We start from the raw sequence: 17,855 nt of genomic DNA, 5'->3' as shown, positions 1-17,855 counted from the left end.
AAAATTTCTGATAGAACTATCCAAAGCTGGGGAGGGCTGTAGTAGGAGATTGTGAGCTTTTTGTCAGTGAAAGAATTACAATATGTGTCTAGATTATACCACTTATTTGGAAGGGGAAGGGATTGAAGATCTAAAATCAAGTACTATAGAAGACATTCAAGCAATAATAAAAGTGAGGCTAGATTAAATGATGTTAGAATTATATTCCATCCCTGGAATTCTTTATCCTGTGAAATTAGTTTAAATGAAATTTTCCCTATTAAAACTTTGATGTTTGCCAGTATTCTTTTAGGTATCTGAGGAGACCTGTCAGACTTTGTGTATTTTCTGTCTTTGTTCATATTCCACAGTCATTCTCAATGTTTAATTATGAAAACCCCAATAAATAGAGCATAGTACCCTCCAGAGGTAGGCTTCCAAAAGAGTTGAGACTTAGCTTTAACCATGAAAATTCCCAGTTCTCCCTTAGAAACAACTTCTCTCTTGCTTTCCCTTCTTCTGCATAAAAATACAAGTACACCCCTGTATTTATTTAAATCTTTGTCAGGAAAGCTGCAACATTGTAACCACAATATATGGCAATTAAATCTAACTGAAGTACAAGAATGCAGCTATCATGGACCAGATTCTTTCTACTCTGCCTCCCTATGAATGTTCAGTGTGTACTCCATAGTAATGTCTTAAAAATGTTTTAAATCTGTGAATGAATGACAGAATATTATAAACACATTCAGAATGTCTATAACTGTACTATTTGATAGAGCTTTTAATGGAAATGTTTTTTATCTGTGCTGTCTCATATGGTTGGAATGTGGCTAGTATAACTGAAGAGCTATACTTTTCATTGTATGTAATTTTAATTAAGATTTTTGTAGTGCTGGGGATTGAACCCAGGGTCTTGCATGTGCTAGGCAAGTGCTTTACCACTGAACTACACTCCCAGCCCAATTTTAATTAATTTAAAATTTAAGTAGACATTCGAGGCTAGTTGACTACTATGTTGAACAGTTCAATTAATGAATATTAATTCATTATATGAATAATTTCTAGAAGTTGGGTTACTTAGATATTAGAATTTCTAAGACCTTTTTTTGGGGGGGGTACTAGGGATTGAACTCAGAGGCACTCGACCACTGAGCAACATCCCCAGCCCTATTTTGTATTTTATTTAGAGACAGGGTCTCACTGAGTTGCTTAGCACCTCACTTTTGCTGAGGCTGGTTTTGAACTTGCAGTCCTCCTGCCTCAGCCTCCCAAGCCAGTGGGATTACAGGTGTGCACCATGACCTTTTAAAATATTTTTATTTATTATTATTTTTTGTAGTGCTGGGTATCAAACCCAGGGCCTCCTGCACACTAGGCAACTGCTCTACCACTGAGCCACACACCCCTCCATGACCTTTTTAAAACTAATGGATGTTCTGGCAATAATATTTACTTTGTTTTTATTTTCATTTGCTCAGAAGCATTTTCTGATCAACTGTTTATTCAGTAGTCAGTGGTGATTGCCAAAATGAATTACACAGCTTCTGTCTTTAGGGTCTATGGCCAGGGACCTGACAGTGTGTAAAAGACCACTATAGAAGCATATATATGGTGATATGGGAGACCAGAGAAGAGACCACATAAGTGTTTCTGTAAGTTGCTGAAGGCTTCTCAGAAAAACTGAAGGCTTAACTGGGCATGGTGGCACAGACTTGTACTGTAATCCCAGCTACTCTGGAGGCTAAAGCAGGAGAATCACAAGTTCAAAGCCAGCCTGAGAGACCCTGTCTCAAAATAAAAATAAAAAAGGTTCAAGGATGTAGTTCAGAGGTAGAGCATTTACCTATCAAGGCACTAGGTCCAATCCCAAGTACCTGAAAAATAAAAAAAGTAGAAGCTGGGTGCACTAGCACACGCCTATAATCCCAGCAACTTGGGAGGCTAAGGCAGACAGTGCCAGTTGGAGACCAGCCTCAGCAACTTAGTGAGGCCCTAAGCAACTTAGTGGGACCCTATCTCAAAATAAAAAATAAAAAGGACTTGGGATGTAGCTTATTGGTAAAGTACCCCTGGATTAAATCCCCAGTATCAAAAACAAAAAAGAAAGAAAACTGAAGGTTTGAATGCTTGAGCTAAAATGTTAAAAAGGGAGTTAAACAATTCAGTTTTGCTGTATTCTGTAGGATCAAGTTTCCTAGGTCACTTGTAAAGCATCTATTGTGGTCAATTTGGGACCAGCCTTCCCCCTAGTTCCCTATCTTTCCTTTGCTGCCTATAAGCTCTCAGTTTAGGCCAAGAGACATAGGACTCTCCTTTTCTCACTTACCCTGATGCTTTAACACATCCTTTCTTCCTGCAGTGCTCTGTGAAAAGCTGCATCACTGCCTTCCATGTCACCTGTGCCTTTGAGCACGGCCTAGAGATGAAGACTATCCTAGATGAGGGGGACGAAGTCAAGTTCAAGTCATACTGCCTCAAGCATAGCCAAAACAGGCAGAAACTTGGGGAAGTCGAGTACCCCTACCATAGAGCTGCCGAACAGAGCCAGGCCAAAAGTGAGAAAACAAGCCTGCGGGCACAGAAGCTTCGGGAGCTGGAAGAGGAGTTCTATTCCTTGGTCCAAGTGGAAGATGTGGCTGCCGAGCTTGGGCTGCCCGTATTAACTGTGGACTTCATCTATAACTACTGGAAACTGAAGCGCAAAAGCAACTTCAATAAGCCATTATTTCCTCCAAAGGAGGAAGAAGAAAATGGCCTAGTACAACCAAAAGAGGAAAGCATTCACACTCGCATGAGAATGTTTATGCACCTACGGCAGGACCTGGAGAGGGTAAGGTTATCACCTCTGATTAGTGTGTAGATCTCAGTTCTGCATAGAGATGGAGGTCCCACTTCTAGTTTCAAAATAACCAGCTCATTATAGTATAGTCTTCTGCATGTCCTTATCTTCTGATTTCACTGTGCCCCCAGACATTGGGCTGTGTTTAAATATTGACAGGCACATTCAGGGGATTGGAGAGGCCTCACACATATGCTCAGTGAATTTGAAATTTGAAGTAAATTCTCATTTGGTTTATTTTGTATTCACTGTGGAGCCTAAACTAGCTCAGCTATACTTTACTGACACATTTATGAGACTACAGGTTGGAAAAACAGTGGATTTTGTTCAGTAAAGCACTAGAACAGGATTTCTAAAGCTTTGCACTCTTTTGATGATTGAACTTGGGCACTTTGCCACTGAGCCACATCCTCAGCCCTTATTATTTTTATTTTGAGATAGGTTCTCACTTAGATGCTTAGAGCCTTGCTAAGTTGCTGAGGCTGGTCTCAAACTTGTTATCCTCCTGCCTCAGCCTTCTGAGCCACTGGGATTACAGGTGTGTGCCACTGCAGCTGACTGAAACTTGGCACTCTTTTTTTTTTTGTGGTGCTGGGGATTGAACCCAGGGCCTTGTGCTTGCGAGTCAAGCACTCTACCAACTGAGCTATATCCCCAGCCCTGAAACTTGGCACTCTTGACATTTGGGTTTTTTGTTGGGGGTGATGATGGGGTTTTGTTTGTTTGTTTTTGTGGCACTGGGGATTGAACCCACTTTACCATTGAGCCATATCCCAGCCCTTTTTATTTTATTATTTTGAGATAGGGTCTCACGAAGTTTTTTGAGGCTGGCCTCAGATTTGCAGTCCTCCTGCCTCAGCCTCCCAGTTGCTAGAATTACAGGCATCTGCCCCCACACCCCATCTCAGCACTGCTAACATTTTGGGCTTGTTGTTTGTTACAGCAGGCTTCCCTTTGTTATAGGGGGCCTTGTAAGTTTTTGTTTTCTTTGTTTTGGTGCTGGAGATTGAGCTCAGGCATGCTCTGCCACTGAGCTATATCCCCAGCCCTTTTTATTTTTTATTTTGAGATGGTCTCACAAAATTCGTTAGGGCCTCCTCACTAAGTGACTGAGGCTGACCTCAAACCTGGCAATCCTCCTGCCTCAGCCTCCTGAGTCGCTGGGATTACATTCATGCACTACTGTGCCCAGCCATAGGCATTAAGATATTTAACATTATCACTGGCCTCTACCCACTGGATGCCAGTAGCACTGCTCATATACATCTAGTTGTGACAACCAAAAATGTCTCCACATAACCACATTTCCTCTGGGGTCAAAATTGCCACTGGTTGGGAGCCACTCCACCAGATAATTTAACTCAAGATATATTTATCAGGTATTTTCTAAATTAGGGGTTTCAGGGTTTCAGAGATAGACTAAGTACTGTGTTTACCCTAGAGAATTTTATAATTGAATATAATTATAGAAATGGCTTGATTTTCTCCCGATACCAAAATTTAAAAAGAAACTATTAGATTTGACTCACTTTTAAACTTCAGACACGTATATAGTACCTACTATTAGTACTATTATGACCAACACTGTTCTAAGCATTTAAAAGTATTCATTTAGTCCTAACATACTTATGGGAAAAAATGCTATTATTATCATTCCTATTTGCAGGTGAATAAACTGAGGCACAGAAAGGTTGGGTAATTTGTCAGGGTGAGAAGTATGAGAGAGTGAGAATTTTACCTTTGTGGCTGTGGAAACTTGGCTAAGTTGAAAATGTGAACATAAAAAAGCCATTTCCACTCTTCCCAGCAGACTTTTCTCCTGCTAGTCCAGCACTCAGTAGAAAATTGTAGTGGAGCCAGCACTGCCATCCTCTGTATTCAGAGACCTAGAGGGAAAACTGAATTGTTAAGCCATCTTCCCAGCCTGGATATGTGCATAAATATCAAGCCCATGACACTGCAGGGATAGATTTCAGAAGGCACTTCACTTATGTTACTGATTGATATGGGAATCATGCCACTAAAATTGACCATGCTGAGTGAATTTCTGGGAAGTAGCTCTTAACCTGTGGCTCTTGGGTCCTATCTTCTCTCCCCACCCCCCCCCACCCCCACCTGTCCTTAGTAGTTTTCATTTTGACTAAACAATTTCAGTTGTTAGGTTTACTTAACATGACAAACAACTCTATTTGCTGGGGATTGGGCTTTCAGGTCCGAAATCTGTGCTACATGATTAGCAGGCGAGAGAAGCTGAAACTGTCACACAACAAAATACAGGAACAGATCTTCGGTTTGCAAGTCCAGCTTGTTAACCAAGAAATTGCTGCAGGTAACTAGCATATTAAAATTATCCTGGCAAATATATAGATTCTGTACATCCTGTTTTATCAATTTAAACTTTATGCCAATTTTTTCATTTAAAACTCTTTTTAAATTCTTGTCAGATATCTCAATTGCTTTAGTCCAGTCCTGATAGTAACATGACTTATTTTGGTGTCAGCTCATGAGGCAAGCATTTCCAGGGTAGGGTTGTGGATGTTCAAAGTTTACGGCAGATCATCTAGAGCCAAAACAGATATTTGAAGCCATTAGATGGAACCATGAAATTATCCTGTGATTATCAAATTCATTTAGAAATTGATAGGATTGAATCTGTTTCCAGAAAACATTTAATTCTGTGGTTACTCTGCAGTAGTCTGTTAAAACAAATCCTTAGCCAGAAGTTAAGAGATCTTGTTTTTTTCATGTATTCAAAAATATTGAGCACCTATTAGGTTCTAAGAACTGAGGCAGAAGATAAAGCAGTTAGCAAGATGAAATCCCTTCCTGCTGGGTACACATCCCACTTGGTTAGAGAAAGGTGAGCATAATTACAGTGCCTAAAACATGGAAGCTTAGCTGTAATGATGACAGCCATATTCAGTGAAATCTGTAACCTCCCTGTACCTTACTTACCACAGAGGTAGAGGGCAGAGCCTGGGTAACTAGGGGTGACTGGGCAAGATATACAGAATCAGCTCCTGCCAAGGGCCAGCCATAAACCAAGAGAAACACTCAGAAGTGAGGTGTCAAGTGGGCATCAGAGGCTCTGGGATATTCTTGAGTATCATGGGTCACAGAGTTGTATAGCAGGGCTATTCAGTCACAGGGCAGCATGACTGGCAAGACAAGCACAGAAAGACAATAGGAAAGAGCCCCTAAATGCCAGGGAGATTGGCCCCAGCCACAGGCTTCTGATTATAGGAGTCAACCTCGTAATGGTTTGCAGCATCAACAGGTACCAGGCATTAGAGGGATGGGGGCTGTGGCTATTAAACTGGGACCCTTGTAGAATACATGCTGCCCATTGGGACAGCCCAAGAGCTGTCCTCTCTATCTCATGAGGCTATAGTGAAATGACAATAAGCAAAGGTTAAATTCATATGCAAGGAGTAATTGTTTGGTAGTGGTTTTTTTTAAATTTAAGAGCACTCAAAAAATAATAGAGGAAGACCAGTTCTAACTTTAATCATAGGGTAACTAACCAGATAACTACCAAAACTCCCCAGGCCATGCCTATACCTAGTCAGTGGCAGAAATGTTGTGATTCTTTCCTGCTGAACTTACCTATATTACACAACCTCCCCATATCTCCATAATGTTCATTTGTAGTTAGGAAATTATTCCAGGTTAAGGACATAAAATTTGCAGGAACCACCCACCATCACTTCTAATGCCAAGATGAAATACATACATATTCTTTACACACTAAAACCTGTGCTATGTTTCTGAAGATTTGAAGTTGACTTGCTTTAGGAGGGCCAGGAGAGGAGGAAGGAAAGCATTTGAAATGTCTGTTTGAAGTACATCTTAAGTCCTGTGAGTACACTCACACAGATACACAGGTAGGGAAAGCCTGCTCCAAGTCATTGCTAGTGACATTCTTTTCAATAGTGAAAGGAGCAGAGATGGGGATGTAGGAGGCAATACTAGTGTTTGTGATAATTTTACAGATAAGGAAAACAAAGGTGAAAATGTTGGGAGCCATAGCATTGCTGAGCCTTTCATCTGTAGCACACTGGGCCCCATCTTCTAATTCAGCTCACTTTAGCTGCTATACAGTGACATACTAACATATCAAAGATAGGTGCTCATTAGACCTGTAGAAGATTGGGTAGGTGAACTCATTTTACCATAAGCATGTATGCTGTTTATTTAAATCAGTTACTAAAATGAATCTTTCTTTTTGATCTCAGGACTTCCTTTGACAAATGCACTAGAAAACTCACTGTTTTACCCACCACCAAGAATTACCTTAAAGTTAAAAATGCCCAGATCAACCCCAGAAGACTGTAAAAACAGCTCCACAGAGGCTGATCACCAGCCCTGCTCTCCTGACAGTGGCTCCCCTGTTCACAATAAAAGGAGCATGCAGGTGCCTCAGGAGCCACTAGAAGTGAACGTGAAGTCCTATCCAAGACATCCACTAGAGAGCAAGAGTAACTGTTTGCTGGCCAGTCTCAGCCATTCTCGGAGTGAAGCAAAAGATTCCAGTACTGCTTGGAGAGCTCCCTCTACAGAGTTCTATCAGGGGCAGTCACTGGGGAAACCTCTGGCCCTTCAGGCTGCCCTTCATGAACAGTCTTCAGTTGGGAATGGGAAAAGTCAGACTAACTCTAAGTTTACCAAATCCAATGGTGTGGAGGGTGACTGGTCTGGGAACGTCACCCAAAAAGATAGCTCAAGTGAAGAATCCATGCTTAGCTCCCACTTGGCCAGTCAGGGTAGCATTAGAAAGCCCACCATGGAACACCTCAGCAGGTCCTTTAAAGAGGCCACAAATAGGTGGATGAGACCCACTGAAGATCTCCAATGTTGTGTGAAGCCAACCAAGAATGTGAGCCCAAAAGAGCAGTTTTGGGGTAGGCAGCTTCTCAGGCGATCCGCAAGTAGAACTTCATATCAGGAAAATGATGGATATTGCCCAGATCTAGAGCTTAGTGATTCTGAAGCAGAAAGTGATGGAAACAAAGAAAAGGCCAGGGTAAGACGAGATAGCTCAGACAGGGAAAATCCTCCTCGTGATTCTAGACGGGATTGCCATGGTAAAAGCAAGGCACATCCTCTCTCCCACAGTTCAATGCAAAGGTGATTAGAAACTCCCAAGTTTAACCCAAACATTGCCTTTGCCCCATATTTTGGGGAAATTCCATACACCAAAAGGGTTCTAGCATAATATTAGGAGGAATTGCAGGGAAATTTATGCATTTTTTCCACAATAAATTGGCTTGCAGTTTTGGAAAAAGTTTCAAGTCTAGTTTATACAAGCACATTACAAGAATTTCAGGTTGTCCGGAGGTTTGTTTGTCAGAAGCTATTGGGAACAGTGGGTCCAAAGTATTTGCTCAGTAAATACTTGAGGGCAGCTTTCCAGACATATTAACGTGTTGATGAGTCTGTGTATTAAGTCTTTGCATTATTAATGGATATTCAAGAGACCATGATTATCAGACACTAAAACTACTTATCTTTCAAAGCTACGGCATGTGACTCCCAGAGCTCCTGCCAGTAGAAAGTTTCTAACTTCACTGATGTCTCTAAACCCTCTTCAGGGGAGAGACCAAGAAACCAACATTCTCAGATACTGTCAGACTCACTACCCTCTTCCTTTGCTTTGTGCAAGGTTGAGTTCTTTTCACAGTATCATAACTTACTGAGTCAGTTCTCCTAATGCTTACAAGTGTCCAGTGCCTGTTCCTAGACCTGCTTGTTGGGGACGCACTTATAACTCTTTTTCACCCAGCTAACAAGCATAAAAAGCTAACTTGTGGATAGTGTTTACAAAAGTACAGAAGTACTACTTCCAAGAAAAAATGCTCTGATTCTCTCTGTTTAGGCATTTGTGAAGGATCCCAGAACCTTTCCCAAAGTGAGACCATATCTGGGATATTTGTACCAGGTCAGGGTTTTTGTGTTGTTGTTTTCAAATAAGTTTGACTAAAATGAGTTTGGCTGACAGTTTTTGTATACCTGCTTTAATGTTTATAAAATTTTTATTGAGGTATAATTAAAATATAATAAAATACACAGAGGTTAAGTATTCTTACCTGCTTTAATTTTGAAACAGATTTTTATTGTCAAGCAGAATTTGAAAGCATGTGTTTAACACATGGATATAATTTAGCTTTGTATCAATTTTGAATCCAAGACAATTTTCCAAACAAAAAGGCTGGAGCTGTTTTTTCAGAAGTTGATTCTACCCTGTTCCCAAACTCTCAGCCTTGATTAATGTCTGGAGGAAGAGAATAGTTACATTTTGGGAGGAGGGGATAAAACATGTCTGCTTCCCATTTAAGAAAGGGGAAAGGTGCCATTTTAAAAATGTGAAGCAGACTATAATTCTCAGCTCTCTTTTCTTCTTAGCCTTAAATTGATATTCTCTTTCTTCTAGTTTGGGAAAGTATAGTGGGAAGTTTCAGACAAAGTGGCCATTTTCAATTTTTAAAGTTTCTTACTGGTGAAACAGTCCAGCTGCAGTAGGTGCCAGTCAGTGGAGGCAGGGGCCCTCTCTCCATCAATATGGAAGACTCAGCAGTTTTCCTCTCCCCCACTTTTGTTCTTAAAGCCTTGTTAATCGGTTCCTCTGCCTTTCATTTTCTGAAAACTTCTGTATTTTGCCTCTCCTTTGGGTACATCTTCTAAATGTTTCTTTTGTGCCTATGTCCATGTGTGAACATGCCATAACATGTGTGGTAGGTGTCCTGTATTTTGTTTGAATGAAAAAGTGAGGAAGATAATTTTCCCTATTCATGCACCAGACTTCTGTGCTTTTTCTTTGAGTTCTCCTGGGGTAGACATTAATTTGACACTTTCATGGTAATGAAATTATAATAGGCTGTGTTTTAAACTCCTTATGTTAGAGGCCAGTGTGGTAGCCTGTGTCCTTTCATGCCTTTCCATTCTGAGTGAGTGGGAGGAAAAGTAAACATCAAAATAGTGCTTCAGCCAAATTCCATATGTAATGCCATAGGGAGAGAATGGAGTAAAATATCATTCCAGTCAGGGAAATAATAGTGGTAATATTTTTACAGGATTTTCCTAGGTAAATGAAGGAGCCTTCAGTTGTATACATTTCAATTGCCCCAAAATGCATTTGCTACATTTTGTTGTTTGAAGTATTACCTCTTAACCTTTTGTTAATTTTTTCATTTTTGTCTTATATAGTCCAGTTTTCAAGATAAACTCAGTCTTTTTTCAAATGTCACCTTTGTACCAGTACTTTTTCATTAAATTATGAAAACTGCTAACTACTGTCAGTGTGGTAATTTTTTATTTTGACATATTGTCTTTAGAATATCTTACCTGTGTTCCTTTTATATTTAAAAATCATATTCACTAAATGAGAACAAACAGATGGTGGTGTGGTGGGGAGGAGGAGGAGGGATTGGATGTTTAGAAGCACGGATTCATGATTCATGTCAATACTAGAGACAAAGAGAACTCCAAGTATTGGACTTGACCCAGAAACCATTTTATCAGGCTGGTAAGATAAAGACCTTAAGATCATCATTAAAATTCACCAGGGAAATGGATTCTATCTAAAGTGATGAAGTTCAGAAGGCTTAGTAAATTGGGCATCACTTAAGTATATGTATTTTACAATATTCATCCTATTTGGGTCCTGAGTATATTAATGTCATAATATACAAATATATAAATTGAGTGCATCATAAACATTTTCATATTTGACAAATGTATTTGCTGAAGGTCATTGATTAAAGCAGTAGTGAAGATAGGTTAAAAAGTGAGGTTGTTCTCGCTCTCATGTTCTCTCTCTCCCCACCTTCCCCTCTTCCCCTCTCTTTTTCCCTCCATCCCCCTGTCCTCACTTATTTCTTAATGGGTGAGTGTTTTGTTCTGGTAAATTGTTCTAGAGAACTGAAACTACAAATACGACCTGTTCTAGCCAACAAAACCTATTGGATTTATATACTAATGTACACATTTCCAACTTCTATTTGGTATTGAAGAAACATTTAAATTTAGAGAATAAACCAGAGCATGCACTGACCTGGGGCCTGGCACAAGCAGCTAGGTAAGCCTCTACCACTGAGCTATACCCCTAGCCCTTTACTGGCTTTTAGGAATTGAGGGAAAATACATGGTAGGAGTAAAAAAATCACTACTGAATAACTTCCAGTAGTGGTATTTTTTTTTTACATCTTTTTTTTTATTGTAAACAAATGGGATACATGTTGTTTCTCTGTTTGTACATGGCAGTAGTGGTATTTTTTTAAATGTATCTTATAACATTAGATTTTCACAACTTTAATTCCTGTTTTGGTGTTTTATGGAAAGCAGCAACTGTGTCCCTAATGCATTTTGAATTTTTTTAAACACCACATTTTCTATTGGTGCATTAGAGTTGTACATAATGATGGGATTTGTTGTTACATGTGCATACTCCTTTTGAGTTTTGTGGAAAGTAAAAAGCAATAATTACATATTTTTAAGTAACTTTCAGTTAATAAGACCAAGCCTGAGACTGTCATTCCTCTGCAGGAAGTTTTGTAACACTCCACTTTGCATTCTAACAGATTTCTGTGAGTTCAGTTGATTGCACTCATGGAATGGAATAGGTTGAATGACTTGAAGTCATAGGATAGTTGTCTTTGAAATGAGTCAGGGTTAGGTAAGTCACTGCTCTGTCCAGTCACTGATGAGTTTTGACCTCATACTCCCTAAATACATTAATCATCTTGATAAATTCTCAGAGCCTCCATCATTTTTCATATTGTTAATGTGCACTGGGGTTTGAGCATTCCAGCCTCAAGAGCTGACCACCCCAAGCTTTTCATGTCTTTCCTCTCCCCTCACTACTCCTTCCACCCCCCTCCTAATTTCTTTTATGATAAATGAGTATCATGTTATTTAAAAAACTGGAACAATATAACGGGGCTGTTCAAGCTATACTCATAGACTGGAGTTTGGGGAGCATTTGCAGAACCACTTTTTACCCAACATTGCTTTCTGAAGTTTATGTTTGTTCGTTTTTGTGGTATTGGAAATTGAACCCAGAAATGCTTTACCACTGAGCTACATTGCCCACTATTTTTTAATTTTTTTATTTTTAGATAGGGTCTCACTAAACTGCTGAGGCTGACCTCAAACTTGCAATCCTCCTTCCTCAGCCTCCTGAGTCACTGGGATTTATAGGGCTAGGACACCACACCCCTCTTGCTTTCCAAAATATTGCCATGTTGTAATGAAGGTGCTTTCATAAAACACACATGGAAATGATGGGTCTCCTTATTTTAGTCATTTCTCACATGATGAAAAAAAAATCCATTCTAAGAATTGCTGAAATTTGGAAAATTCGAATCACATTGAAATAATCATTTCAGCACCCAAACAAAAAAACAAACACTTCCAGTTAGCAGTTTCTCAGATCTTTCAAGTGCTTAGCCGGGGCAGTGGGGGGCAGAGGGGAACATACTTATCCCTGTCCTGGTAACAGATTTTTCCTCTTTGTCCTATCTTTTCCTCTTCTACTTTGCAAAACAACCTCTGGTTAAATTCATCCCCCTCCCACCAGCTCTGCAAACAGAGGTGGTTATAGGGGTAAAGCCAACAACAATGATGTTCACAAGGCTGCTGTTGGCTGTGTCAATACTCTGGCCATTCATTCTTCTCAGTCATATTTGCTGACTGGATAACAATGAACAAGGTCAAACAGAGCGGCCTGTATCTCTGGGGCAGAATTTGTGCCAGCGTCTTGTTCTCCAGTCCTCAAAGATGGACTGAGAAGGTGGACAATGAAGCATGCCTATATTCCCAGCTACTTGGGAAACTGAGGCAGGACAATTGCAAGTTCAAGGGCATCTTAGCAAAACCCTGTCTCAAAATAAAAAATAAAAAGGGCTAGGGATGTAACTCAACGGTAGAGCACTTGGCTACTTGGGTCCCTTAGGGAACCCGAATGAAACCAAACAAGCTAGGAAACATGCTTCGGACCAGTCAAGCCTTCAAATAATAAAAGGCAACAACATTCATTAAACCCTTGCTCTATATCGGGTCCATTGCTAAGCCTTTTGTATAGACGACCTTAGACTTAGTTCTCATGAAAACCATATAAAGACGATACTATAAGCTCCATTTGGCACATGTGAAAACTGAGGCCAATTGGTTAAGATAGTTATTCACGACTCTGCCACTAATACATACAGCAGGGTTAGAACTAGAATCTGTAAAGTTACATATACAGCTCATACTTTTGGTCATTTTGCTTGCCTCCTATGTCCAGAATGCTCTCTAAGTATTCTTACTCAATTTCTCCCTGAAGAAAGCAACCTGAGTGGGGATTTAGTCATGTTAGTTGGTACCACTTCATCCTGCCATCTTGGACAGAGATGATTGAATCAAAATTAGTCATCTTACACAAAGGCCAACAGTTAAGAGGTTCACATCCAAAGATGCAGGATAATTCACAGAAATCTGAGCATGGAAGAGCTCACATTAGATCTAGGACCCGGGAGATTTGCCTTCTCCATAGCTAGTCGACATTGTAACTGCCTATGGTAGGCCCAAAGATGTCCGCATCCCGATCCCTGAAACCTGTGAATATGTTATTTTGCATGGTTATAGGTACTTGGCAGATGTAATGAAAAATAAGGGCCTTCAGATAAGGAGTTTATCCTGAATTATTAGGTGGTCCCAACCAATATAATCACAAGGGTACTTATATGAGGGAGGCAGGAGGATCCAAGTTAATAAATAGGAGATGCAGTGATGGAAACAAGGGGTTGGAGTGATGTAAAGAAAACCCATAAGCCAAGGAACTCAGGCAACCTCTAGAAACTAAGAAAGCAAAGAAACATTCTCCCTAGAAGTTACCAAAAAAAAAAAAAAAAAAAAAAACTCAGCCCTGCCTATACCATGGTTTTAGACTTCTGACTTCCAGAACTATAAGAGAATAGATTTATGTTGTTTTAAGCCATTAAATTAAATTTGTGGTAATTTGTTACAGCATAAGTAGGAAACCAATACGCTAGGCATATAGCAAGTGCTTCTTACCCTTTTAGGGGAATGTTCCTCATTCCTAATTAGTCTATCCTGGCTGCAGTATCTTAAATTAGTCCTTTACTTACACTCTTACTTGAAACACTTTCATGAAGTGGAAAACACGTATTTTTTTCAATCAATAAAATCCTCCCCTATAGAAATTAATTTTTGTTGGATGTGGTGGTGCATGCCTATAATCCCAGCCATTCAGGAGGCTGAGGCAGAAGGATTGCAAGTTCAAGGCCAGCCTCAGCAATTTATCAAGGCCCTAAGCAATTTAGCGAGAACCTATCTCAAAATAAAAAGGGCTAAGGATGTGGCTCAGTGGTAGAGTACCTCTGGGTTCAATCCCCAGTAACAAAAGAAAAAAATTAGTTTTCTCTTTTCTGCCTGCCGTCACCTCCAATGTCGACATTGGTACTTCTCAGGTAGCCTTGGGTAATCCTTCATGGGTGTGCTTGGCCCACTGTGACCAAATCTGATACAGCCTGAGGAGTTGCCATAGGTTTGTATGTACCTGTTGTCTGAAAAACTGTCCTGCAGAAGTAGAACTACTTCCTGTCTATTATCTCCTCCAGGGTGATGATAGAAAGCAAATATGACCTGTTAGGAGGAATGCTCTAATTATTACAGCCTCCCAGAAGAAAGTGAATGGCCTGGAGAGTTAAGGATTTCTTGGATAACCCAGATACCTGAACAGGTGTTGGAAATTAAAGAACACAACTCTATGCTGCCTGCAAGAAGTCTACTTTAAACATAAAGACAGAAATAGGTTAAAACTAAGAGGAGATAAAAAGATATACCAGGGCTGGGGATGTAGCTCAGTTGGTAGAGTGGTAGAGTGTTTGCCTCACAAGCACAAGGTCCTGGGTTCAATCCTCAACACTGAAAAAAAAAAAAAAGATATGCCATGCTAACACTAACTAAAAGAAAGTTGGAATGGCTATCTTAATATCATACAAGAGAAAATTCATATGTTTATATGCCTAATAACATAACTTTAAAATACATTAACTAATAGCTGATAGAAATACAAGGAGAAATTAACAAATTCAGAGTTATGGTCTATGTTTAATAAAACAAGTATACAGAAAATCAGGGTATAGAAAATTTGAATAAATTTTCAATTGACATTTAGCATGCCACCCAACAACTGCAAAATACACATCCTTTTCAAATGCACAGGGAACATTTATCAAGATAAATCAGAGTTGGAGGGGATAGTTCAGTGGTAGAGCACTTGCCTAGCATGCACAAGGCCCTGGGTTTGATCCCCAGTTCACAAAACAGAACAATTTCTGGGACACTAAACAAGTCTTAATAAATTTAAAAGATGCCAGCCAGACATGATGGTGCATACCTGTAATCACGGCTACTCTAAAGGTTGAGGTAGGAGGATCACAAGGCCAAGACTAGCCTGGGCAATTTAGTGAGATCCTGTCTCAAAGACTGGAGATATATCTCAATGATAAAGCATCCCTGGGTTCAATCCCCAGCACAACAGACACACGCATAGCACAAACCAAGGAATATTAGCAATCATTAGAAGCTAGAAGACGCAAGGAATGATTTTCTTCTAGATTTTATGGAGTGAGAATGACTCTGCCAACACTGTGATATTTGTCCAATGTCAATGACCTTGGACTTCTGTCATCCGGAATTGTGAGAAATTAAATTTTCATTGTTTTAAGCCAAAAAGATTTTTTGTTTTGTTTTGTTTTGTTTTTTCGTACCAAGGATTGAACCCAGGGGCACTTATCCACTGAGTCACATCCCAAGACCTTTTTATTTTTCTTTTGAGACAGGATCTCACTAAGTTGCTGAGGCTGGCCTTGAATTCACAATCCTCCTGCATTAGCCTCCTGAGCCTCTGGGATTACAGGTGTGCACACTGCACTCCACCCAAAAAGTTTTTTTTTAAAGATTCAAGTCAAACAGTGTTCATTGACCACAATGGAATAAAATCAGAAATCAGTAATAGAAACATCTCTGGGAAATCCAATTACTGGAAACTAAACAACACACTTATCAACACCAGGAGTCAAAGAAGTACTCAAAAAGGAAATTACAAGAAAATGCTTTGAACAGAATGAAAAAAAAGTGGGAATTCTGCTCACATTAGAAAGGAAGGGTCTCAAATAAATGGCTTCACCTCCCACCTTAAGAAATTCAAAAAAGAAGATCAAATGAAATTCAAAGTGGAAGAAAGAAAATTATAAAGGTCAGAACTGAGTCAGTGAAATGGAAAATAGAAAAGAGAACCCAGGACAGTGACACACGCCTATAATTCCAGCTACATAGGAGACTGAGGCAGGAAGATTGCAAATTGGAGACACTGTCTCAAAAAAAATTTTTTTGCAGTACTGCAGATTAAACTCAGGGGTACTCTACCACTGAGGTACATCCCCATCCCTTTCATTTTATTTTACTTATTTATTTTTGGTACCAGGGATTGAACCCAGGAACACTTAGCCACTGAGCCACACCCCCAGCCCTCTTTATTTTGAGACAGGGTCTCACTAAATTGCTTAGGGCCTCACTAAATTGCTGAGGCTGGTCTCAAACTTGTGATCCTCCTGCCTCAGCCTCCCGAGTCACTGGGATTACAAGCATGCTGCACCACACCCAGATTATTTTATTTTTTGAGACAGGATCTCACTAAATTGTCCAGGCTAGCCTCAAATTTGCCATCCTCCTGCCTCTCAACCTCCTGAGTCTCTGGGCTTATAGGCATGAACCTCCATGTTCAGCTCAAAATAAAAACAATTTTCGGAAAGGACTGGGAATATAGCTCAGTGGTAGAGAGCTTGCCTATCATGTGTGAGGACCTTAGTTTCCTCCCCAATACCACAAAAAGAGTAAAAAGTATAGAGAAAATCATTGAAATTGAAAGTTGTTTTAAATAAAATTAAAAATTAAATAAAATTAATATGCCTCTAATGAGACTGATTTTTAAAAAGAAAAGCAAACTATTAGTTGGAAATGAGAGAGAAAACTGGGTGCAGTGGCACATGCCTGTAATCCTAGCAACTTGGAAAGCTGAAGGAGGAGGCTCACAAGTTTGAGGCCAGCCTGGGCAACTTAGTAAGACCCTGCCTTAAATGAAACAAAAAGGCTGAGGATATGGCTCAGTGGTAAAGCATCCTTGTGTTCAAGCCCCATACCATAAAGAGAAAAAAGGAAATAAGAAAGATGACACTGCTATAGATTGGTATTAAAAGGATAATGGGAATATTATAAACAGCCTTGTGCCAATAAAGTCAATGGCAAAGACAAAATGGTCAATACCTTCAAAGACACATATTACCAAACACATTCAAGAAGAAATAGATAACCTGAATCGCTATTTATTATTAAATAAATTCAATTTGCAGTTTAAAACTGTCTTATGAAGAAAACTTCAGGAGACAGCTAGGCTGAGATATGAGATAGTATTGGATAGTCATTAGCACTGAAGTGGTAGAGGAAGTCATGAATAGGAAGAAACTTCCTAGAAAGTATAGCAAGGCGGGGCATGTGGCTCAGTGGTAATGTGATTGTGTAGTATGGATGAGGCCCTGGGTTCAATCCCCAGCTCTGGAAAAAGAGAAAGGGGGGAAGCATTAACAGTAAATCCTAGAGGTTCCCTAGTGCCAAAGTAGAAATTTTAAGTCTTTTCCCATCCACAGCACTGCAAAAAACAACAAGATTTTAGCTGAGATTGCTCTATTGTATGGAACTTTCTTGTTCTTTTAGCTGTTAATTTCTAACCCTTCCTTCTTAGTGAATGAAAAGTTAGAATGCCAAATTGATGGTGCTTTCGGGTTCTAAGGGATTTTAGTATAGTCCAAATGGCAGGGAAACGGAACCCTAGATTGAGAGACATAAATAATGGGGTAATGCAGATCTTGGATTCAATACATACAATAAAATGTACAAATCTCAAATTTACCACAGAAAGGTTTTGACAGTACACACACCTGTGCAACTCAAGCCTCTGTCTGTATACAGA

The 17,855-nt window shown here is 39.7% G+C and overlaps 1 protein-coding gene across 13 annotated transcripts in view; it reads left to right on the top strand.

Moving 5' to 3' along the window:
* Window positions 1-10,104, top strand: part of JADE3 (jade family PHD finger 3) — a 136,783-nt gene extending 126,679 nt beyond the window's left edge. For all 13 annotated transcript variants that reach the window (XM_079123499.1, XM_079123507.1, XM_079123502.1 and 10 more), the window contains 3 exons: window positions 2,345-2,815; window positions 5,036-5,153; window positions 7,060-10,104. In XM_079123499.1, coding sequence (XP_078979625.1) covers window positions 2,345-2,815; window positions 5,036-5,153; window positions 7,060-7,955 — 1,485 coding nt within the window. In that variant the 3' untranslated portion in view covers window positions 7,956-10,104. The remainder of the gene's footprint in view (window positions 1-2,344; window positions 2,816-5,035; window positions 5,154-7,059) is intronic.
* Window positions 10,105-17,855: the final 7,751 nt, after the last annotated feature.

The sequence above is a fragment of the Sciurus vulgaris genome, assembly GCF_902686455.1.
Source record: "Sciurus vulgaris genome assembly, chromosome: X".
Classification (NCBI taxonomy): domain Eukaryota; kingdom Metazoa; phylum Chordata; class Mammalia; order Rodentia; family Sciuridae; genus Sciurus; species Sciurus vulgaris.
The sequence above is the reverse complement of the archived record's forward strand: the minus strand, read 5'-3'. Positions and strand labels throughout refer to the sequence as shown.